Genomic DNA, 23,249 nt, shown 5'->3' with positions numbered 1-23,249 from the left:
TTTCAAACTTACTTACACCTGGTAGGTGACCAAAACTATACACAATACTCCAAATTCAGCCTCATCCATGTCTTATACAATTTCGACATAACATCGCATCTCCTTGCTCATACCATAAGCTTCCTTTACGACCCTATCTACTTGTGCCACCACATTCAATGAATTATGGATCTGTATTCCCAGATTCCTTTTCTGTACCAGACTCCTCAGTGCCCTGCCTTTCACTGTGTAAGACCTACCCTGTTTGGTCCTACTGAAGTCCAATACCTCACACTTGTCTACATTAATTTTCATTTGCCATTCTTCAGCCCGTTTTTCCAGCTGGTCCAGATCCCACTGCAAGCAGATAATCTTCTGTGCAGTCCATTACACCCCCAGCTTTGGTGTTATCTGCATATTTGCTGATCCAGTTGACCACATTATCATCCAGATCATTGATATAGATGACAAACAATAACAGAACTAGCACTGATCCCTGTGGCACTCCACGAGTCACAAGCCTCCAATCAGAGGCAGCCATCTACTGCCACTCTTTAGCTTCTCCCACAAAGCCAATATTTAATCCGATTTACTACATCATCTGGAATGCTGAGCGAATGAACCTTCTTGACCAGCCCCCCATGTGGGACCTTGTCAAATACCTTGCTGAAGTCCATGACGCCAACATCCATTGTCTTGCCTTCATTAACTTTCCTGGTAACTTCTTCAAAATACTATAATACTGGTTAGACATGACCTACCACGCACAAAACCATGCTGACTATCTCTAATCAGTTCTTGTCTATCCGATAACTCATATATCTGGTTCCTTAGAATACCTTCCAATAATTCTCTAACTACTGATGTCAGGCTCACCTATAATTTCCTGGTTTATTCTTAGGGCCTTTTTTAAATGGCGGAACAACATTGGCTATTCTCCAATCCTTTGGTGCATCTCCTGTCACTAAGGATGATTTAAATATCTCTGTTACGGTCCCTGCAGTTTCTGCACTTGCCTCCCACAGGCTCCAAGGGAACACCTTGTCAGGCCCTGGGGATTTATCCACCCTAATTTGTCTCAAGACAGCAAACACCTCCTCCTCTGTTACCTGTGTAGGGTCCATGACCCATGACCTCATTGCTGCTTTGCATCACTTTGATTGACTCTGTGTCTATCTCCTGAGTAAATATGGATACAATCAATCCATTCAATATCTCCCCCATCTCTTTTGGCTCCATGCATAGATTATCATTCTGATCTTCCAGAGGACGAATTTTGTCCCTTGCAATCCTTTTGCTCTTAACATATCTGTAGAATCCCTTAGGATTCTCCTTCACCTTGTCTACTAGGGCAACCCTATGCCTTCTTTAGCCCTCCTGATTTCTTAAGTGTTCTCTTCCATTTCCAATACTCCATAAGCACCTCATTTATTCCTACCTGCCTATACCTGCTAAGCTGCTCCTTTTTTCTCTTAACTAGGGCTTCAATATCTATTGAAAACCAAGGTTCCCTACACTTGTTATCTGTATCTTTTATTCTGACAGGCACAGGTACAAGCTTTGTACTTTAAAAATTTCACTTCTGAAGGCCTCCAACTTACCAAGTGCAGCTTTGACAGAAAACAGCCTGCCCAAATCCACACTTGCCAGATCTTTCTGATACCATCAAAATTTGTCTTTCTCCAATTTACAATCTCAACCCGCAGACGACATATTATTTTCCATATTTACTTTGAAACTAATGCATTTTGACCACTAGATGGAATCTAGATTACTGGATCAATGTTGAATCCAATTTGTTACTACACCAAGTGACCAGCCTTCCATGCGGGACCTTGTCAGAGGAAGGCCTTGCTAAAGTCAACGTAGACAATGCCCACTGCCTTTCCTTCATCAACATTCCTGGTAACCTCCTTGAACAACTCTAAAGTTGGTCAGAAATGACCTACCATGCACAGAGCTGTGTTGACTATCCTTAATGTCTATCCAACTCTTATATTGTGTCCTTTAAAGTATCTTCCAATAATTTACCCACTACTCATGTCAGGCTGGATGAAAATGTAGGTGGGTGAGTTAGTAAATTCACAGATGATACAAAGACTAGTGATGTTGTGGATGGCGCAGAAGAAAGTTAAAGGAACAGTAGGATGTAGATCAGTTTGCAATTATGGGTGGAGAAATAGCAGATGAAAATTAACCTGGCCAAATGTAAAGTATTGCCCTTTGGAAGATCAAATGCAAAGAGTCCATTTACTATACAGTTTAGTCCAGATAAATGTGAGGTGTTACATTTTGGGAGATCAAATATAAGGGAAAGTATATAGTTTACAGAATACAGTACAACCTTTTAAGTATACAGTATGACCTTTAACAACATTAATATACAGAGGGATTTTGGGGGTCCAAGTCCATAGACCCTAAAAGTGGTAAAGAAGGCATACAGTGTTGGTCAGGGCACCATGTGTAAATCAGGAAGTTATTGCAGCTGCATAAAACTTTGGGTTCAGTCACACATGGAGCGTTATCTGCAGCTCTGGTCATCCCATTACAGGGAGGATATGGAGAATGTGGAGAGGGTACAAAATGGTTTACTAGGATAGAACATAAAACAATACAGCACTGGACAGGCCATTCAGCCCATGATTTTGTACTGATCTTGATGGCAAATGTTGTTCTCCTCCTGTGTGTCATCCATTCCCTTAATAATTTTGTGTCTATCTAAAAGCGGCTTAAATTCCAGCAAACTGCCTGCTTCTATTGCTACTTCGGTAATCAATTCCAGACACCTACCATTTTGTGTAAAAAACCATGCCTCTCACTTCCCCTTTAAACTTCCTAACTTGAACCTTAAAAGCATATCCTTTGGTGTTTGACATTTCTACCCTTAGAAAAAGACTGCCTGCTCTATTTGTGCCTTTCCTATAAACTCTATCAGGCCTTCCTTTACCCTCTGACACTTGAGGGAGAGCAACTCAAGTTTGTCCAACTATTTGCAGTTCATACCCTCTAATCCAGGCAGCGTCCTGGGAAACCTCTTTAACACCCTCTCCACATCTTTTCTACGATGGGGCAACCAAAATTGTATACAATACTCCCAGTGCAGACTGACAAACTGCAGCATTACATTTATACTCAGCACCTTCACCAATGAAGGTAAGCCTGCCGTATGCCTCTTTAACTCCATATCCACTTCTAGTGAACTATGGACTTGGACCCCAAGACCTCTCTGTACTTCAATGCTATTAAGGCATCTATATTAATTCTATACTTTCTCTTTTCATTTGGCATCCCAAAATACAACATCTCATATTTGCCCAGATTAAACTCCATCTGCAGGATATTGCCTGGGTTGGAGGGGTTGGACAAACCTGGGGGGTTGTTTTCTCTGGATGTTTGAGGGGAGATCTGATAGAGGTTTATAAGATTATGAAAGGCACAGACAGGGTAGATAGTCTTGAGCTTTTTTTTCTCAGGGTAGGAATGTCAGACACATGACATTTAAGGAGAAAGGAAGTAGGGAAAGTTTAAAGGAGATATGTGGGCCCAGTTTTTATTTAATGGTGAGTGCCTGGGACAGGTTGCCAGAGGCGGAGGTGTGCAGACATTTGACAGACCTGATGAAGGGTCTCAGCCCAAAATGTTAACTCTTTATATCTCTCCATAGATGCTGCTGGACCTGCTGCATCTCTCCAACACTTTGTGTGTGTTGCTTTGTATTTCCGACATCTTCAGAATCTCTTGTGTTTTATGATCCTCCTGCTCCTGTTTCCATTCCACAAAGAATGTGGATATGAAGGCAAGGGGTGTAATCAATAAAATTGCAGATTACACCGACTTTGATGGTGTTAACAGTGAATTGGATGAACATAGGTACAGGATTATCTTGGTCCATTGGTAATCTGGGCAGAGCAAATTGTTATTGATTGATCCATTGGTAATCTGGTAAGAGTAGATCATTATTGATCTATTAGTAATCTGGGAAGAGTAGATTATTATTGATCCATAGGTAATATGGGCAGAGCATATTATAATTGATCCATTGGTAACCTGGACAGAGCAGATTGTTATTGATCCTTTGGCAATTTGCACAGAACATATTACTACTGATTCATTGGTAATCTGAGCAGAGCTGTTATAGTATAGTACCGGTGACTAGCGGGGTGCCTCAGGGATCTGTTTTGGGCCCAATGTTGTTTGTAATATACATAAATTATCTGGATGATGGGGTGGTAAATTGGATTAGTAAGTATGCTGATGATACTAAGGTAGGAGGTGTTGTGGATAATGAGGTGGGTTTTCAAAGCTTGCAGGGAGATTTATGCCGGTTAGAAGAATGGGCTGAACGTTGGCAGATGGAGTTTAATGCTGAGAAGTGTGAGGTTCTACATTTTGGCAGGAATAATCCAAATAGAACATACAGGGTAAATGGTAGGGCATTATTGAGGAATGCAGTGGAACAGAGAGATCTAGGAATAACAGTGCATAGTTCCCTGAAGGTGGAGTCTCATGTAGATAGGGTGGTGAAGAAGGCTTTTGGAATGCTGGCCTTTATAAATCAGAGCATTGAGTACAGAAGTTGGGATGTAATGTTAAAATTGTACAAGGCATTGGTAAGGCCAAATTTGGAATATTGTGTACAGTTCTGGTCACCGAATTATAGGAAAGATATCAATAAATTAGAGAGAGTGCAGAGACGATTTACTAGGATGTTACCTGGGTTTCAGCACTTAAGTTACAGAGAAAGGTTGAACAAGTTAGGTCTCTATTCATTGGAGCGTAGAAGGTTGAGGGGGGATTTGATCGAGGTATTTAAAATGTTGAGAGGGATAGATAGAGTTGACGTGAATAGGCTGTTTCCATTGAGAGTAGGGGAGATTCAAACGAGAGGACATGATTTGAGAGTTAGGGGGCAAAAGTTTAAGGGAAACACGAGGGGGTATTTCTTTACTCAGAGAGTGATAGCTGTGTGGAATGAGCTTCCTGTAGAAGTAGTAGAGGCCAGTTCAGTTGTGTCATTTAAGGTAAAATTGGATAGGTATATGGACAGGAAAGGAGTGGAGGGTTATGGGCTGAGTGCGGGTAGGTGGGACTAGGTGAGATTAAGAGTTCGGCATGGACTAGGAGGGCCGGAATGGCCTGTTTCCGTGCTGTGATTGTTATATGGTTATATGGTTACTCAAAGTACATGTGGTCAGCATACAACAGGAAGGATATGGTTGAGGGTAGAGAAGCATGGTCTGTTTTCCTTGGAGCAGAGGTGGCTGAGGGGGAATCTGACTAAGGTGTGAAAAATCATAAGGAGCATAGATAGAGTAGAAATTGGGAAACTGTTCCCATGGCAGAGGTTTCTAAAACCAGAGGACATCAGTTTAGGGTTGGGGTAAGAGCTTTCTCCCCCAAGGGGGTGGGACCTGGACCACACTCCCTGAGGTGGTGAAGGGGTGGGGAGGCAGGGACTCCCACAGTGTTTGAGACCACACTGGAATCAGCAGGAAGGACTGGGGTTTCCAATGGTCAGCATGATCATGATGGGCTGAAGGACCTGTTGCTGTGCTTCGTCACTTAGTAACTCTGTAAAATCAATCTCTTTATTTCAGAATCTGTGTTATCCCAGGGCAGTGGGGCCACTGGCTCCAAGGTCCCTCATCTCCTCTTCTTCTCCTCCTTCTCTGCTGCCTCCTGCTCAGATTTCTGTTTCTCCCGACGGATCTTCAGAATTGCCTTCATCAGGGGGGTCTTAGCAAACCAGTTCTAGGGGAGCAGGGACACAGCATTAGTGATGGAGAGCATGGGGGGGAGGGGGGGAGAGGGAGAGGGAGAGAGAGTGAGGGAACGGGGATGAGAGCGAGAGAAAGGATGAGAGCGAGAGAGGGGATGAGAGAGAGGGGGGAGGTTGAAGGTAAGGGGATGAGAAAGAGCAAAAGAGAGAGGGCATGAGAGAGATAGATAGAGATAGAGAGAGAGGGGCGATAGGAGAGAGAGAGAAATAATATCTCTCCAAAACTCTTCTTCCTCCTGCATTAGTCCCACCGTCTCTCCAGCATCTCTCCCCGTCTCCATCTTCTCTCACTCACCTATTTCTCCATCTCCTTTGTATTTCTCTCCAATCACCCTGCTTCCTCCTCCCCTTCCATCTGACTATTTCTCCTCCCACTCACCCTCTTACTACCTCCCTCCTCTCTATCTCCCTCCTCCCTCTCTCTCTCCCTCCCGCTCTCTCTCTCCTCCCTCTTTCTCTCCCTCCTACTCTCACTCCATCCCCTTGCACCTAATCCCTCCCTGTCCTCCACCACCCTCCTTTCTCCCCTCTGCTCTATACCCGTCCCCCATCCACCACTTCCCTTACATTCCACGCCCCCCTCCATACCCTGAAGGCTTCTTCCTCGTCTACGTAGATAGGAGTGATGCTGCTGAGGGTGCGGATGAAGCTGTATGCAGTCAGGGGTGTGGGTGTGTGTGGCCGCAGTCGTTGTTCATTCAGCATGGTCTGCACTGCCTGGACCAACTGTCCTGGGGTGTAACCGTCGGAAATCCGGGCCAGTGAGCTGAGCTCCAGGGGGCTGCTCACTGCCACTCCCTGCTGTTCCACCAGCTTCTTCCAGATCACTGCCATGGGTGGTGGGGGTGGGGAAGGGGAAGCGGCAGACAGTCAGAGCAGAGCTCTCTCACAGAGCACGGCTTCCCAGATGTTCACACCTGAAAAACCCCTCCCCACACTCTTCAGATCTCCCATTCCCTCCCTTCCCTGTCAGAGCACGGCACCCCAGAAGTCCCCCTCCCTCGCTACAGACCCCACCCTACATGTGCGTCGCCACCCATGGACCCTGCTCTCCCAACAGACACCGCCCCTGCCCAGTCAGATCACGTTGCCACAGACACCATATAAAGCCCATCCTCACAGACCACTGTCGGAGCATGTTTCTGCCCCTGCCTCGCCCAGCACCCAGCACCACCCAGGGCACGCTGTAGGATCCTGGTCCGCCCACATCAGCCAGCCGGGTAACGTCAACCAACCATAGTGTCTATAACACCCACTTCCCAGACAGGGTGGGAGGTGGTGAGGAGCTCTGTTTTGTAATGGGGTGTGGGGGGTCATAGCGAGGGTGGAAGGAGTGAGGAGGAGGACCCCACATTGTCCCACCCCACAGCACACCCCATCCCCTCACCCTTCTACTCATTCCCCATTCCCCACCCCACCCCTCCTCTAATCCCGTTCCTCTCCCCTAATTCCTCTTCTCGCCAACTCTCTCCTATCCCACACCTTCCCCTGGCCATCCCCCTTCCAGCCTCCCGTGGGGGGCACTCACGGATCCGGGACGAGTAGTCTGGGCGGGGTATGGGGATGATGTGCTCATACACCCGGAAGAAGGGCCGGGGATCAGCGTCGAAGGGTCGCGATGTGGTCCCGATCAGAAGCAGTCTGTCCACTGTCCCGATCCGTTTCAGCAGCTTTGGCAGCTCCTTCCGCAGGCGCTTTGGCTCCAGCTGTTCCCCAGAGGTGGGGGTCACTGTGGGCTCTGACAGGCTCCCACCCACTGCCAATACTCCCCCCTCCAGCACCAGCCACTTACAGATATCACCCCACACCCTGTACCCTCCCTGTTAACCAACCCTTATACACACCAACCCCACCACCTCCCATACATAGGGACACTGCCTCAGACACCACTCCGCCAGGTTTAATATCACTGGCATATGTTCTACCACACTCCCACCCACCACCTCCCACTCCTAGTGACACTTCACCGTACACTCTCCCTTTGTCACCAGCCTTCCACCCTGTTAATCCTCTCACCCTTCTCTGACTACCTTCTGCACCTTCCCTCCAGCACTCTGACCTACCCTGTGGCAAGTTCCATTCATCCGTCCTGTGTGTGGGAAGTCTCTCCCCACCCCTCAGCCTTTGCCCCAGGAATCTCCTGCCTTCTTCTGCCTCAGAGTAAAAATCCCTATCCCCAGAACTATTCAGGGACCCACCCTTCACAGTGTCAGTGGGGCTGAGCATGGGTCATTTTGTCCTACCCACTCAACCTGTCTCTGTCCACTCATTGCCGTAATTACTGTAATGCTCACCTACTGCACGTTTCTGACCAGCCACCCTGTTACAGGAAGTGTGTGGAGCTTTGGAGAAGCTGCCTGGATTAGGGAGCATGAGCTATAAGGAGAGGTTGGACAAACTTGGGCTGTTTACTCTAGAGCAGCATTAGGCAGAGGGGAGGCTTGATAGAGGTTTATAAAATTATGAGAGGCAGGGATACAGAAGACTACCAGTGTCTTTTCCCTAGGGTTGAAATGCTAGAGGGCCTCTGTTTGAGGTGAGAGATGTGTGGGGTAAGTTTTTGAAATGCTCTGCCAGGAGTCATGGTGGGGGCAGATATGACAGAGGTGTTTAAGAGGCTGTTATATAGGCAGGAATGTGCAGGAATGGACGGATATGGACATTGTGTGCGTGGAAGGGATTAGTTTAGATGGGCATTTCATTACTAAATCAGTTACTACCTTTGTTAGGGCCTGTTCTTGTGGTGTACTGTTCCATGTTTAATGTTTTCTGAATGTCCACACACCTGAACAACTGTATCACAGTTAGCTCTTCTCCCTACACTGTAATCACCCTATCACCACACTGTCACCGTTGAACTCTGTTTTGTATATTGGGATCCAGGCTGCCCTAGCCTGCAGATTTATCCACTGTGTGAGCTGGATGTTCCCTGCACTCGCTGCCTGTTGGTCCTCATTTCCTCCATGGTTTCTACCCCTACTGATGCTCTGCCAGCTCCTTCCACCTACGTGACCATAGCCATAGGAGCTGTTGGAGTGTCCCTGTTCCCCGGTCAGTCCCACCTGCTGCTGTCCAATGACATGCAGTCACTGTTTTGTGTCATCCTCCCCCCACTCCCAGCTCCTTCTCTCTGTATCGAATTTGGCCAGATGTGCCTCCTACAGTCTCCGATCGCTCCCACATCATTCTCTGTCCCAACTAGCCAGCCCATCCCCAGTGAGAATGTTCCCAGCCCAATTGTGAGAATCTCCCGCGTGTTCCTCTGTCACCTCAGCCTCTCTCAGTGATGCAAGTCCCTCTCTGGTTCAGTACTGGTGCCGAATGGAGAGAGAGGGAGAGGGAGAGAGAATGAGAATGTATGGGATGGTGGAGAGATGTGAGTGAGGGCTGTGGTTGGGAGGTTGGTGAAGAACAGGGATGGGGGTGGGAGGGTGCAGGTGGGGATGTTGCCTCCCATAGGTACAAGGTGGAGAGGTACCCTCCTACAGGGCCTGAGGTGAGGGTGGGGAGAAGTGCCCTCCATTAGTGACTGGATGTTGGGGTTGTAGAGAAGGTAGGGTGGGGGGGGGGGTTCCCTTCTAAAGGGACAGGGGGTGGCATGGGAGTCCACTCCCCAGGAACATAGTGGTGGGATTGTGAAGAGGTCCCTTTCCACAGCAATGGGTGATCGTGTGGTCTTGGTATGACCAGGAATGATGGAGCAGGAGGAGGCCATTCAGCTCTGCTTCTAACTGGTCTTTACCTCCCCCACCACCCCCAGCACTGGTTTTCCTGCTCTCAGCCACCCCCCGGCACCCTGCCCAGCCTCTGCAGTTCCTCCATCTGAATCCACAGTTTGAGAGAGTGCTGCGCTGGACCCCTCTGCCCTCCTGGGTCTGGTTATATGTGTGTGGAGGAAAATGTTGTGTTTCCACTGTCACCCATCCCAGGAACCACACTTCCCGACTCATTCCCAGGACACCTGGACCCCTCTGCCCTCCCGGGTCTGGTTATATGTGTGTGGAGGAAAATGTTGTGTTTCCACTGTCACCCATCCCAGGAACCACACTTCCCGACTCATTCCCAGGACACCTGGACCCCTCTGCCCTCCCGGGTCTGGTTATATGTGTGTGGAGGAAAATGTTGTGTTTCCACTGTCACCCATCCCAGGAACCACACTTCCCGACTCATTCCCAGGACACCTGGACCCCTGACCCGGCAGTGGCTGATGGGGACGCTGGACAGCTACAAGGGGTTAGGTCAGGGGTCTGAAGGTAACAAGGGAGAGGGAGAGTGGGAGGGAAAGGGATGGAGGGGAGGAGGAAGAGGGGAAGTAGAAAGGGTGAAGTGGAAGGGAGAGAGGAGGGGTGGTTAAAGGTAGGGTAGGAATGGTGGGTGAGGGAGGAGGTGAGTGAAAAATGGAGGAGAGGGAGGGAGGAGAGGGTAGGTGGGGATGGAGAGGAGTGAGGGATGTAGTGAGATGATGGTGGGGAGTAGTGGAAGGTGGAGAGGCAGGGAGAGGGGAGTAATGAGAGTGTGGAGAGAGAGAAAGAGGGTGAGGGTGAGAGGGAGTGGAGGAAGGGAGAGGGGGTTTGGGTGGGGAGGAGGGGAAGAAGGGACAAAGGGAGGGAGGGGAAGGAGGGACAGACGGAGGAAAGAGAGGAGGAGAGAGAGAAGGTGGGGAGGAGCAGAAGGATGGACAGAGAGGGAGAAAAGGAGGCTGCTGTGGGCCTGAGTTGGACTTACCGCCCTCGCCTCTTTGCTCACTTTCTTGAGGAACGTTTTCTCTGCATCATCAATCCACAGGACTGAAGGTTGCAGCAGCTTCGCCACCTGCTTGGGCCAGAGCACAGTAGCTGGTCATTCAGCCTGTTATAGATATGCTATCCCAGTCAGCGCACGCACGCATGCACGCACCCACACACACACACACACACACACACACACACACACACACACACACACACACACACACACACACACACACACACACACACACACACACTCGCGCACGCGCACGCGCATGCACACACTCACACACACACACACACACCTGGCACCGGGTCAGCCCCTTACCCCCACCATTTAAGGTGGCCCAGGGACCCTCTCCCTCAGCCCCATTCCCCTACACAGACAACAATCCTGGCTCCTCCAGTTTATCCCCACAGGAGTGTCTGCACTCCCAGTGAAGTCCTGGTGAATCCCTGTCCCCTCTGTGAATTCATGTCCTCTTTCTGATATGGCCCCATAAGTGAATCTCTGTCGCTCATGTGAATCTATGTTCCTTCTCCGGTACAATCCCACTTCTCCTGTGGGGCAGTGACTGACGCTGAGTTTTCTTTCGGAACTGCACACATTCCCATCCTGTGCTGTTACCCTCTGGTCAGATCCATTTCCCCTCAGGTTGTGGTTGTCCCCGTCCCTCCAAGCTCTGGAAGTTTTCCTGGCCCAGTCTGATACTTCACAGGGAATGTTCTCAGCTGGAAGTGGAGGAGCTATCAGGCAAAGAAGGGCTGAATGGCCCACCCATTCTGTTTTATCAACATTAAATGTGACAGCACACCAATCTCTCCCCACCACCTTCCTTACCCTCACTATCTTATGTCCTTCTCACCAGGTTCTACCTTCCCTTCTGCTCTGCTCCCACCTTTTCTCCTACCCTTCCTCCCTCTCCACCCCTACCTCCCACCACCTCTTCCACTCCCTTTCCCACACTTTCCTTCCCCCTTCACTGGGGTGAGCCCCTCCCACCTTGAGGACCATATGAAGCATCATCTGCAGCCCTGCTTTGCCGGGGTATTTGCCAGCAATGTTCTTAGCGGAGAGGTCAAACAGGTTGGCACCGGTTTCAGTGCAGATGCAGTGCACCAGCATCCTCTTGCCCACCCCTGGTGGTCCGGCCAGGAGAATGGAGCGCACCAGGGGAGCCTTCTCGTGGAGTGTCTGCGAACCTGTATAACGGAGCAAAAGAGAGAATTGTCATAGAGTGGTGTCCTGTCTGTTCACCTGTCATCCTGATACAGACAGTTCAACTGTAACACTGATTCAGATACAGTCCCTTCAGCTGTAACTCCATTACAGACCCACTCAATTCACCTGTAATCTTTATAGAGACCCAGTCAATCTCTTGTAATTCTGATGCAGACCCAGTCCTTTCACCTGTAAACCTGTTACAGAACCAGTCTGTTCACCTGTATCCTGATACAGACCCAGTCATTTCATCTATAATCCTGATACAGACTCAGTCAGTTCACTTATAATCCTGATACAGACCATTAGTTCACTTGTAAACCTCGTACAGAGCCAGCCCTTCACCTGTAATCCTGATACAGACTCAGTCAGTTCACCTGTAATACTGATACAGACCTAGTCTTTTCACCTGTAGTCCTGATACAGATCCAGTCAGTTCACCTGTAATCCTGATACAGACCCAGTTAGTTCACTTGTAATTCTGATGCAGACCCAGTCCCTTCACCTGTAATCCTGATGCAGACCCAGTCTCTTCACCTGTAATCCTGTTACAGACCCAGTCAGTTCACCTGTAATTCTGGTACAGACACAGTTAGTTTACCTATAATCCTGATACAGACCCAGTTCCTTCACCTATAATCCTGACACAGACCCAGTTCCTTCACCTGTAATTCTGATACAGACCCAGTCCCTTTACCTATAATCCTGATACAGACCCAGTTCCTTCACCTATAGTCCTGATACAGACCCATTTCCTTCACCTGTAATCCTGATACAGACCCAGTCCCTTCACCTGTAATCCTGATACAGTTCCTGTCTTTCCCCTGTAATCCTGATACAAACCCAGTCCCTTCACCTATAGTCCTGATACAGACCCAGTCAGTTCACCTGTCACCCTGATGCCGACTATTCCTTTCATGTTGATGAAGGAAGGGCAGTGGATGTTGTCTATGTGGATTGGTGGTGAGTCTGTTGTTTGTCAACCCTGTCAATGTGGATGATAATGTAAAATGGGTCAGCAAACTTGTGGATGAGATGTCGGGGAAGGAAGTGGGATCAGCTGGAAGAATAGGCTGCAAATTTTAATGCAGATCAGTGTAAGTTGTTGCATTTTGGGAGGACAAACCAAGGTAGGACTTACACTGACTGGTAAGGCACTGAGGAGTGTGGTGGGACAGAGGAATCTGGGAATACAGATACTGTACATTGGTTCCTTTTAAGTGGCATCACAGGTAGATAGAAACTGCACACGGTTGTAAAAAGAGCACATTGACTTTCATAAATTAGAATATTGTGTACAGGAGTTGGGATGTTATGTTGAAGTTGTATGAAACGTTGTGGAGGCCTAACTTAGAGTATTGTGTGCAATTCTGGTCACCTACCTACAGGAAAGATGCAAATACATTTGAAAGAATACAGAGAAATTTTACAAGGATGTCACTGGGACCTGAGGACCCAAGTTACAGGGAAAGGTTGAATAGGTTAGGACTTTATTCCCTGGAGCATAGGAGAATGAGAGGAGATTTGGTAGAGGTATACAAAATTATGAGGGGTATTGAAAGTGTAAATGCAAGCAGGCTTTTTCTCCCCACTGATTTTGGACAAGTCTAGAATGAGAGGTCATAGGTTAAGGTGAAATGTTTAAAAGCAATGCGAGGGGGATTTCTTTACTCAGAGGGTGGTGTGAGCCTGGTTTGAGCTGCCAGTGGAAGTAGATGCAGGTTCAATTCCAACACCTAAGAGAAGTTTGGATAAGTACATGGATACGAGGAGTATGGAGGGATATGGTCCAGGTGGGGGGTCAATGGGACTAGCTGCATAACAGTTTGGCAAGGAATAGATGGGGCATACTGCTCTATGAGTCTATGACCTATAACCCTGATACAGGCTCAATCCCTTCACCTCTAGTCCTGATACAGACACAGTCTGTTCACCTGTAACCCTGATACAGACCAAATGGCTTGACATGTAACCCTGATACAGACCCAGTCCCTTCACCTTGATGAAGGAAAGACAGTGAATGATGTCTACATGGACTTTAGTAAGGCCTTTGACAAAGTTCCATATGGGAGGCTGGTCATGAAGGTTCAGTTGCTTGGCATTCAGGATGAGATATTAAATTGGAATCAACATTGGCTTTGTGGGGGTAGCCAGAGAGTTGGGGATGATGGTTTACTCTCTGAATGGAGGCCTGTGACTAGTGGTATGCCATACTGATTGATTCTGTGTCTGTTCATCATCTGTATCAATGATTGGGATGATAATGTGGTCAAATGGATCAATACATTTGCGGATGACACCAAGAATGGGGGCATAGTGGGCAGCGAGGAGGGCTATCAAAACTTGAAGTTGGATCTGGACCTGCAGGAAAAATGGCAGATGGAATTTAATGCAGATAAGGTGTTGCATTTTGGTAGGACAAATTGGGGTAGGACTTACACAGTGAATAGTAGGGCACTGAGGTGTATGGTAGATCAGAGAGATCTGGGAACACAGTGATTTCACAGGTAGATAGGATTATAAAGAGAGCATTGCTTTCATGAGCTTCCATTGCTTTCACATTAGCTTTCATAAATCAGAGTATTGAGTAGAGGATAAATACATGAGATTCTGCAAATGCTTGAAATCCAGATCAACACACACAAAATGCTGGAGGAAATCAGTGTGTTAGACAGCATCTATAAAAAAGGAATAAACAGTGGATGTTTTGGCCCAAGACCCTTCATCAGGACTATTGAGTAGAGGAGCTGGGATGGTATGCTGAAGGTGTACAAGACATTGGTGAGGCCAAATTTGGATTGTTGTCTGCAGTTTGTATAGTATGTATAGTAAAGGTATTAATAAGACTGAAAGAGTGTAGAGAACATTTATAAGAACGTTGCTGGGAGTTATACAGAAAGGTTGAAAAGATTAGTACATTATTTCCCTGAAGTGTAGGAGAATGAAGGGAGATCTAATAAAGGTGTCATCATCATTATTATGTGCAGTATCGTATGTCATGGGTGATCATGGTCTTACCTATGACCTTGATTGTTCTTGGCAAATTGCTCTACAGAGTTTGCCATTGTTCAAGTTCTGGGCAGTGTTTTTATAAGACAGGTGACCCAAGCCATTATCAATACTCTTCAGAGATTGTCCACCTGGCATTAGCAGTGGTATAATGAGGAATTGAGATATGCACCAGCTGCTCAAATGACCATCCACCACATGCTCCTATGCTTCATGTGACCCTGATCGGGGAGCTAAACAGGTGCTACACCTTGCCCAAGGGTGACCTGCAGCCTAGCAAAAGGGAAGAACACCTTACACCTCCTTTGGTAGAGACGTATGTTCACCAGCCACCCAGATAAAGGTATAGAAAGTGTAAATTCAAGCAGGCTTTTCCCACTGTTATTAGGCGACACTAGTAGAGGTGGGTGAATGGTGAAATAGTTAGGTGGGACCTGAGAGGGAACTCTTTAGTCAGAGGGTGATGTGGGTTTGAATGCAACATTTAAGAGAAGTTTAGATAAGAACATGGATGGGAGGGATATGGTGGGATATGGTCCAGGAGGGGGTCGATGGGATTAGGCAGAACAATACTCTGGCATGGGCTCGATGGGCTGAAGAGCTTGTTTCTGTGCTGTAGTGCTCTATGATTCTATGACTTGCAAACTTGATACAGACCCAATCCCTTCACCTGCCCGGATACAGTCCGAAGATGTAACCCAGATGCAGACAGAGGAGGAGGTAATTGAGGTGAGTGGGGACAGAAGACGGGGTGTGGGAGTGGGACGATGAGGTACTTCATCTAGTGGACTAGGATAGAGCAGCTGACTTGGTCTATCATCTCCAAAGTCTCCCTTAACCTCATAGACCCACACCAACATCCCCCAGCACCATGTGCTGGAGAGGGAAGCCTGTGCCCAGATGATGTTACCGGGATTATCTGCGTTTATGGATATGGATTTGGACTATAGACTATGGATTTTTTTTCTGTTTTACAGTTTTTATATTCTGTGTTTTTGCCCATTCTTGTTTCTTTGGTGCGGGAGAGGGGATTTTGGGGTCGATATTCTTGTGTTGTGTGGTGGTGGGGGGGGGGGGGAATTTGAAGGATGATGTTCTTTTTGCATTTTGTGCAGGGGAGAGGGTTTGGGGATTGATAATCATGTTGTCATCCTTTTATGTGCGGGCTGGGGATGGTGGGTTTGCTGTTTCTCTGAATTGACTTCCATGGTTTTTCCTCGGTTTTGTGGCTATCTGGAGAAGAAAAATCTCAGAGCTGTATACTGCCTCTACACTTTGATAATAAATGAACCTTTGAAACTTTTTTTCCTGAACCTTTGATCTCCCTCAGCCCTTCTATCGTCATCGTGTCACCCCACCCCTCACAAACTCACACTCCCTCCCCTCACCCCACAGCTGTCTGTGTTGTTCCCACTCACCCAGCGGCAAGATGGCGTACATGGTGATGATCTGCCGGATGTCGCAAAGCGAGGGCTGAGGCTCGATGTCGGCAGCCAACAAAGAACTGCCCAGGTAACCAAAGTCTCCTGTGGGAGGGAGGGAGTGCTTCAGTCAGAGGGGGGCTATATAGGGAGGGAGGGTTTGAGGGAGTAGGTGAGGAATGTGAGGCTGGAGGATGGTGGGGGAGGAAGCAAGGGTTTGGGTTGATAGACAGTGTCATCCATCACAGTTTGGAGCAATTTGGTTTCTCATTGCCGGGATTTAGAGGTCAGGTGTCGACATTTACAAAATAGAGAAGATAACAGCATCTGTTAATCATAAGATGGAACAATCTGATTCACACTGGGAAAAATGGTTTAACTACATAATGCCTCATAGTCCTGATTTTATTCTCACAAATCAATGAATCTGTTGTAAAAAAAAAGATCACTCCCTACTTGTACATAGTTCTTTCCTTTTGCTTGTTTTTTCTTTCCACTCTTTTCTATAAGTGTATACCTCAGATAAATACTTTGTGGAGATTTGTGATATATATGATCATATGATATATATGTACAATGTCTGAAATACATCTTATGGAAATGTTTGTTTGATGAGGAACTTCAATAAAAAAAATACATAGAGGTCAGGTGTCTGATGGTTTAGGTCAGGGGTCAGAGTGCAGATGAGGAAGTATCAGGTGAGGGGGTGCGGTCGGGGGTCACGCATCGATGCACCAGCTTCACTCACCCAGATAATTGGAGAGACGGACATGGGGTGCAGCTTTCATCAGTCCTTGCTTGATCAGCTCGTCGCACAGTGAGGTCAGGGTCCTAAGGGACACACAGAGCCCAACATGAAATCCCAAAAGCATAGCCCAACGTGAAACCCCAACAGCATAGCCCGACGTGAAACCCCGACAGCATAGCCCGACGTGAAACCCCGACAGCATAGCCCAATGTGAAATCCCAACAGCATAGCCCGACGTGAAACCCCGATAGCATAGCCCAACGTGAATTCCCGACAGCATAGCTCAACGTGAATTCCCGACAGCATAGCTCAACGTGAATTCCTGACAGCATAGTCCAGGGACAGCATAGTCCAGCATGAAACCCCAACAGCATAGTCCAGCGTGAAACCCCAACAGCATAGCCCAGCGTGAAATCCCGACAGCAAAGCCCAATGTGAAATCCCGACAGCATAGTCCAGCGTGAAACCCCAACAGCATAGCCCAGCGTGAAATCATGACAGTATAGCCCAGCGTGAAACCCCGACAGCATAGCCCAACGTGAAATCCCGATGGCAAAGCCCAGCGTGAAATCCCGACAGCGTAGCCCAGCGTGAAACCCCGACAGCATAGCCCAGCGTGAAATCCCAACAGCATAGCCCGACGTGAAACCCCGACAGCATAGCCCAGCGTGAAACCCCGACAGCATAACCCAGCGTGAAACCCCGACAGCATAGCCCAGCGTGAAACCCCGACAGCATAGCCCAACGTGAAACCCCGACAGCAAAGCCCAACGTGAAATCCCGACAGCATAACCCAACGTGAAATCCCGACAGCATAACCCAGCGTGAAATCCCAACAGCATAACCCAGCGTGAAATCCCAACAGCATAACCCAGCGTGAAACCCTGACAGCAAAGCCCAACGTGAAACCCCGACAGCATAGCCCAACGTGAAATCCCGACAGCATAGCCCAGCGTGAAATCCCGACAGCATAGCCCAGCGTGAAATCCGGACAGCATAGCCCAACGTGAAATCCCGATAGCATAGCCCAGTGTGAAACCCCGACAGCATAGCCCGACGTGAAACCCCGACAGCATAGCCCAACCTGAAACCCCGACAGCAAAGCCCAACGTGAAACCCCGACAGCAAAGCCCAACGTGAAACCCCGACAGCTTAGCCCAGCGTGAAACCCCGACAGCATAGCCCAGCGTGAAACCCCGACAGCATAGCCCAACGTGAAACCCCGACAGCAAAGCCCAGCGTGAAACCCCGACAGCATAGCCCAACGTGAAATCCCAACAGCTTAGCCCAGCGTGAAACCCCAACAGCAAAGCCCAATGTGAAACCCCGACAGCAAAGCCCAACGTGAAATCCCAACAGCTTAGCCCAGCGTGAAACCCCGACAGCATAGCCCAGCGTGAAACCCCGACAGCATAGCCCAACGTGAAACCCCGACAGCAAAGCCCAATGTGAAATCCCGACAGCGTAGCCCAATGTGAAATCCCAGCATGAATTTTGAAAATCAAAAGCATTGTACATTATGGCCTAGAGAGGGTAACTAGGAAAAGAGTGAGATCTGTTTGGGAAAAGAGGAATGGAAAATCTTCTGAGGGACGGTATTATTCTGCACTTGGACAGGCTAGAATTAATAATAGATAGCAGGCATTTTAAAGTTCAACATAAATTTATTATAAGTACTTACATGTCACCATATACTACCCTGAGATTCGTTTTCTTGTGGACATTCACAGTAAACAGAAAGAAACACGATAGAATCAATGAAAAACCACACACGACAGAGACGGATGAGCAATCCACTGTGCAAAAGACAACAAACTGTCCTTAAAGGTGAGTCCATAGGGTGTGGAATCAGCTCACTGCTGAGGTGATTGAAGTTATCCCCTCTTGTGGAAGAGCCTGATAGTTGAGGGGTAATTTGTTAGAGGTGATTCTCTTGACCAATTTGATTGAACTTTCTTTCAAGAAGATGATGAAATGTACAGTGTGAATATGGTCCAAATGGACTTTGGTAAGGCTTTTGATGTGAGACTGGTCGAGAAGATCAGAGCTCGAGGGATCCAGGCCAAGTTGGCAAAATGGATCCTCAACTGGCTCATGACAGGAGGCAGAAGGCAGTGACGGAGAGTTGCTATTGAGACTGGAAGCCTGTGATTAGCAGTGTACAAGAGGAATCCGTGCTGGGACCCTTGCTTTTATTATGTACAATGATGATTTAGGTATGGATAAAGAGAGCTCAGATTGTTAGTTTTGCTGTTTTCACAAAAATTGGTGTTGCTGATAGGCAGGAAGGCGATCATGGGAAAGGGGATGATTTTAAGCTCCTGAGTATTGTAAACTCAGTCAGCTCCATCATGGTCACTAGCCTCCCCACCACGGAGGACATCTTCAAGAGGTGATGCTTCAAGAAGATGGTATCCCTCATTATGGACTCTCACTGTCCAAGACAAGCCCTCTTCTCATTACTATCATCAGGGAGGAGGTACAGGAGCCTGAAGACCCCACTCAACATTTTAGGAACAGCTTCTTTCCCCCCCAGCATCAGATTTCTAAGTGGTTCATGAACACCTCCTCATGGTTTTGCTCTCTCTTTCAACTATTTATTTTGTAATTTTTAATATACTTATTGTAACTTGTAATTTTTAATGTATTGCACTGTACTGCTGCCGCAAACAGCAAACTTCACAACGTATGTCATTGATGATAAACCTGATTCCGATTCTGATCCATTGGTAAGATGGGCAGATGGAATTTAATCCTGATACTCTTCTGGCTGACTAATGAGGATAGGACAAAGACCACGAATGGCAGGGCCTGAGTGAACACTGAGGAACATTGGTCGACAAGTCTAATGATCACTGAAGATTGCAGTGATGGTGGAGAAAGCAAACAGATTATTTGCTTTTGTTAACTGGGGCAATAGCAGAGAAGTTATGGTACAACTTTATAATTGGGGCCACAGCTGGAATATAGTCTGGTCACCACACTATAAGAAGAATGTGACTGCACTGGAGAGGGTGCAGAGAGGATTCCTGGGTGGAGTGTTTCTTTTATGAAGATTATATAAATTCCATGCTCCTATCCCAAAGCCCCAACAACAATCCCAAGCACAAGCCCCCAAATACTCAATATGAGGAAAATGAATGAGTTTGAATAGAGTATGGAGGGCCATGCCCACAGGCCACAAATGGGAACTATGACATGGGGTAGAGTGTGAACTGAGTTATTAGAGGGGCATGGATTAGGATAGTACAATGATCCTGGGGTATTGTAATGTGTACTGAACTGAGCCAATCAGTAGTGTGGGGGGTGAAGTTCTGGGGTCAGTATTTGAGAGAGCAGGTGAGCCCACATCCTGTTCAATACAATGACAAAGGGCTGATGTTCAAAGAATTAATGCATTGTTTACAAAGCAAGAAAACATAACAGGAAAAGAAGTATGGTGTATTTAAAAGGTGGTCATTAAAGACATTTTAAAATCAAAGGAAAAAGGTTCCTAATGTTCCCAAATTAGCCATAGACATAAAATTGAGAAAGCTACAAAATCTAGAACAGGAGGTTGGAGGAAACAATCAGGAATGGTTGTTAGAGGAGACAGTAGGGTAGAGCTAGAGTGTGAGAGGTTTATGAGGGTCCTTCACAGGTCGATGCTTAAGAAATTATAGAGGGAAAACAAAGTGTTGGGAGCTTCTCCTTCAGTTGGCATCACTGCAGTTCACTGGTCTGTGCTGATCTTCCCCACTAACACCCACCCCTCCCAGGTCCCCATTCCCTCCTCCTCCCATCCCCTCCTCATTCACACTTCAACCCTCCCCTCTTCCTCACTCTCATTCATCCCTTCCCACTCCTACCTGTCCATCCCTTCCATCTCCCCACTCCTCCCCTGTTCTCTCTCCTCACTCCCACCCTGTTCTCTCTCCTCACTCCCACCTTCCCTTTCCATGTGCAGGGTCTGAAGACAGACAAGGATCCTAGGGGATCCAGTGGCAGAGACAGAGGTACCATTTTCTGGGGGTCCACCTGGGATCCCAGGGCACCTATGGGTGTGCAGTTACCTGTGTGCCGTCAGGTCTTTGTCCTTCTTCTTTGCACCTTTATCTTTGCCTTTCTGGAGACAGGGAGAGAGTGAGAGAGGGGGAGAGAGAGAGAGGGAGAGGGGGAGGTGGGGAGAGAGAGAGAGGGAGGGAGAGAGGGGGTGAGAGAGAGAGAGTTCAGAGTTACAGTGCACAGTGGTCAGGAGGACAGTGCACAGGGATCAGTGCAATGGGGGTTATGGGTCAGAGTGCATGGGGATCAGGGTCAGGTGATGCAAAAAGCTGGATTGCTGAATCTGATGGTGCCTGGCGCTGTCGACCAGCCTCAGATGTCGGTCACACCCTACCCCCCACTCCGCAATCCCCTACCCACTGATACTAGGGCTAGGGGGTGGGATATCCTGGATGTGGGGTAGATGGGGACCAGGGGGTGGGTGGCTGGGGTTCTGGATAACGTTACATAGATGTGGCGTCTGACTCCACCGTGACCACTGAACCCTGTCGTACCTTCTTTGGCTTGGGCTTCGCTTTGAGTGGTTCACTGAAATCTTGTTCAATCGCCATTCGTAAATTCCTCAGCTCCTCCCTCATCAGTTCATCCACCTGTCAGGGTCAGAGGTCACTGTCAGCAATGAATTCAGATCCCATGGGTGTTAGAGTCTGCAATACAGTTGGCCCCCCACTCCTCTCCCAAGGTCACCCTGTCTGAGCCCCACCTGCCTTCCCTATAGGCTAACACTAAGCCTGATCCCTGACGCAATACCTGACCTTCAATCTTTGTGCCCGAACACTAACAGTGACCCAACACTTGACTTTGACACTGACCCCAAACCTCAACCCCTGACTTCAACCAGTGCCCTGACTGTTGACCAACACCTGACTCTGACCCCAACCTTTAACCCTTGACCCAATTCCAGACCCAACATTCAATCTATCCTTTAACCCTCAATCCAAATCAAACCACTGACCTCTGAAAACAGCTATGATCCCTGCCCACTGCACCTACCATCCACTCCTAACTCTGACATGACAGCTGACCCCTGACCCCCACCCGCAAGCTGAGTGCCATTATCACAGACCCTTCTGATCATTCAGTCCATGCCGACCATGGTGGCTACCCTTAACCTGTGGATCTGTCCTATTGCATCACTATCTCAAAACTACTTGAATTATGGTCAGTAAAGCCAAAGTGCTCCTTGACTGCCACCTCAGTTACTTGTCCTGTCTTGTTCCCACAGAAGAGGTCCTATATTGATTCCCCCTCCAGTAGGGTCCTTTATATGTTAACTCGGGGATCTTTTTTGGACACATTCATAAATTCCACCTCGTTCAGGCCCTTGAAACTCTGGGTGGCACAGTCAGCACCATGGAAATTAAAGTATTTCTCTACTACAACGCAGTTATTCTTACTGCTATGAGCAACTTCTCTATATACCTGCTCCTCAGGTTTTCCCTGACTATTGCAGGGTGCTGGGGAGGGGTTTATAATACAGCCCACTAAAGCTTTGAAGTTCTATCTACATGGCCTTGCTGGAATGTCCCTCAAGAATGTCATCTCTAAGCACTGCTGTTATATCCTCCCTTATGAAGAAGTCTGCTCTCCCTCCTCCCTGACTGGTACCTCTGTCATGTCTATAGCATCCGTATCTGGGAACATTGAACTGCCAGCCCTTTCTCTCAGGCATGTTTCTGCTATGACTGGAACATCCCACTCCTCAGAGCCAATTCACACTGAGTTTGTCTGCTTTACCTGTTAAACCTTGAACACTGGAATAAATACATTTTTTTACTGAGTTCCTTTCTCTCCCTTCCTGCTGGTATCCTTTCTCCTATATGTTGGTGTGTCCCTGCTGGTGTGAATCAGTGGGTCAGTACCTGTTGACGGATCTCCGCCTCCACTTCTTTCCTCTTCACCTCCTTCTCCAGCTCCACATCGTGTTGCTGCTGCAAGTTGGAGGAGTCGTCCCGTCCCTTCCACACGGCTGGGGTAGAGGGAGTGGTCAGTGCTCATCTCCAACCCCTGTACCCCCTCCTCCCTTCCCTAAACCCTGACCCCTGACCCCATCAACCTGATTCAACCACCTCCTCCTCTCCAACCCCTAACCCATTCCATCTGACCGTTGAACACACCTCACCTCCCTAACCCCTGACTCCAAACTCCCCTCCCTGGTCCCCGACCCATCCATCCAACCCCTGTCTGGGAGAGATGAACTGGTCAGGGATTGTCACTGACCTCTTGACCCTCATGCCTCCCCCACTTGCTATCCCTCCCCTGACCCTGCCACCCAAGTCCTCTGATCCCCCTACCCCCTGACCATTGCAGCAACACCCCT

At 48.0% G+C, this 23,249-nt stretch overlaps 2 protein-coding genes across 2 annotated transcripts in view; one reads left to right on the top strand and one right to left on the bottom strand.

Annotated features, from left to right (window-relative positions):
* LOC140727475 (voltage-gated inwardly rectifying potassium channel KCNH6-like) overlaps positions 1-23,249 on the top strand; it is a 286,713-nt gene that overhangs the window by 15,154 nt on the left and 248,310 nt on the right. Inside the window, exons 2-3 of the mRNA XM_073044805.1 lie at positions 16,047-16,228; positions 18,616-18,712. The gene's annotated coding sequence lies outside the window, so the exon portion shown is untranslated. The remainder of the gene's footprint in view (positions 1-16,046; positions 16,229-18,615; positions 18,713-23,249) is intronic.
* The window catches only part of LOC140731464 (dynein regulatory complex protein 11-like), a 182,379-nt gene continuing 164,752 nt past the window's right edge, over positions 5,623-23,249 (bottom strand). The window contains exons 10-19 of the mRNA XM_073053341.1: positions 22,792-22,898; positions 21,424-21,519; positions 20,938-20,990; positions 16,886-16,968; positions 16,135-16,242; positions 11,489-11,688; positions 10,484-10,570; positions 7,287-7,464; positions 6,347-6,585; positions 5,623-5,730 (exon numbers count right to left, since the gene is read on the bottom strand). Coding sequence (XP_072909442.1) covers positions 5,623-5,730; positions 6,347-6,585; positions 7,287-7,464; positions 10,484-10,570; positions 11,489-11,688; positions 16,135-16,242; positions 16,886-16,968; positions 20,938-20,990; positions 21,424-21,519; positions 22,792-22,898 — 1,259 coding nt within the window. The remainder of the gene's footprint in view (positions 5,731-6,346; positions 6,586-7,286; positions 7,465-10,483; positions 10,571-11,488; positions 11,689-16,134; positions 16,243-16,885; positions 16,969-20,937; positions 20,991-21,423; positions 21,520-22,791; positions 22,899-23,249) is intronic.

Source organism: Hemitrygon akajei, chromosome 1 (genome assembly GCF_048418815.1).
Source record: "Hemitrygon akajei chromosome 1, sHemAka1.3, whole genome shotgun sequence".
Lineage (NCBI taxonomy): Eukaryota > Metazoa > Chordata > Chondrichthyes > Myliobatiformes > Dasyatidae > Hemitrygon > Hemitrygon akajei.
This window is presented reverse-complemented; position numbering and strand designations above follow the sequence as displayed.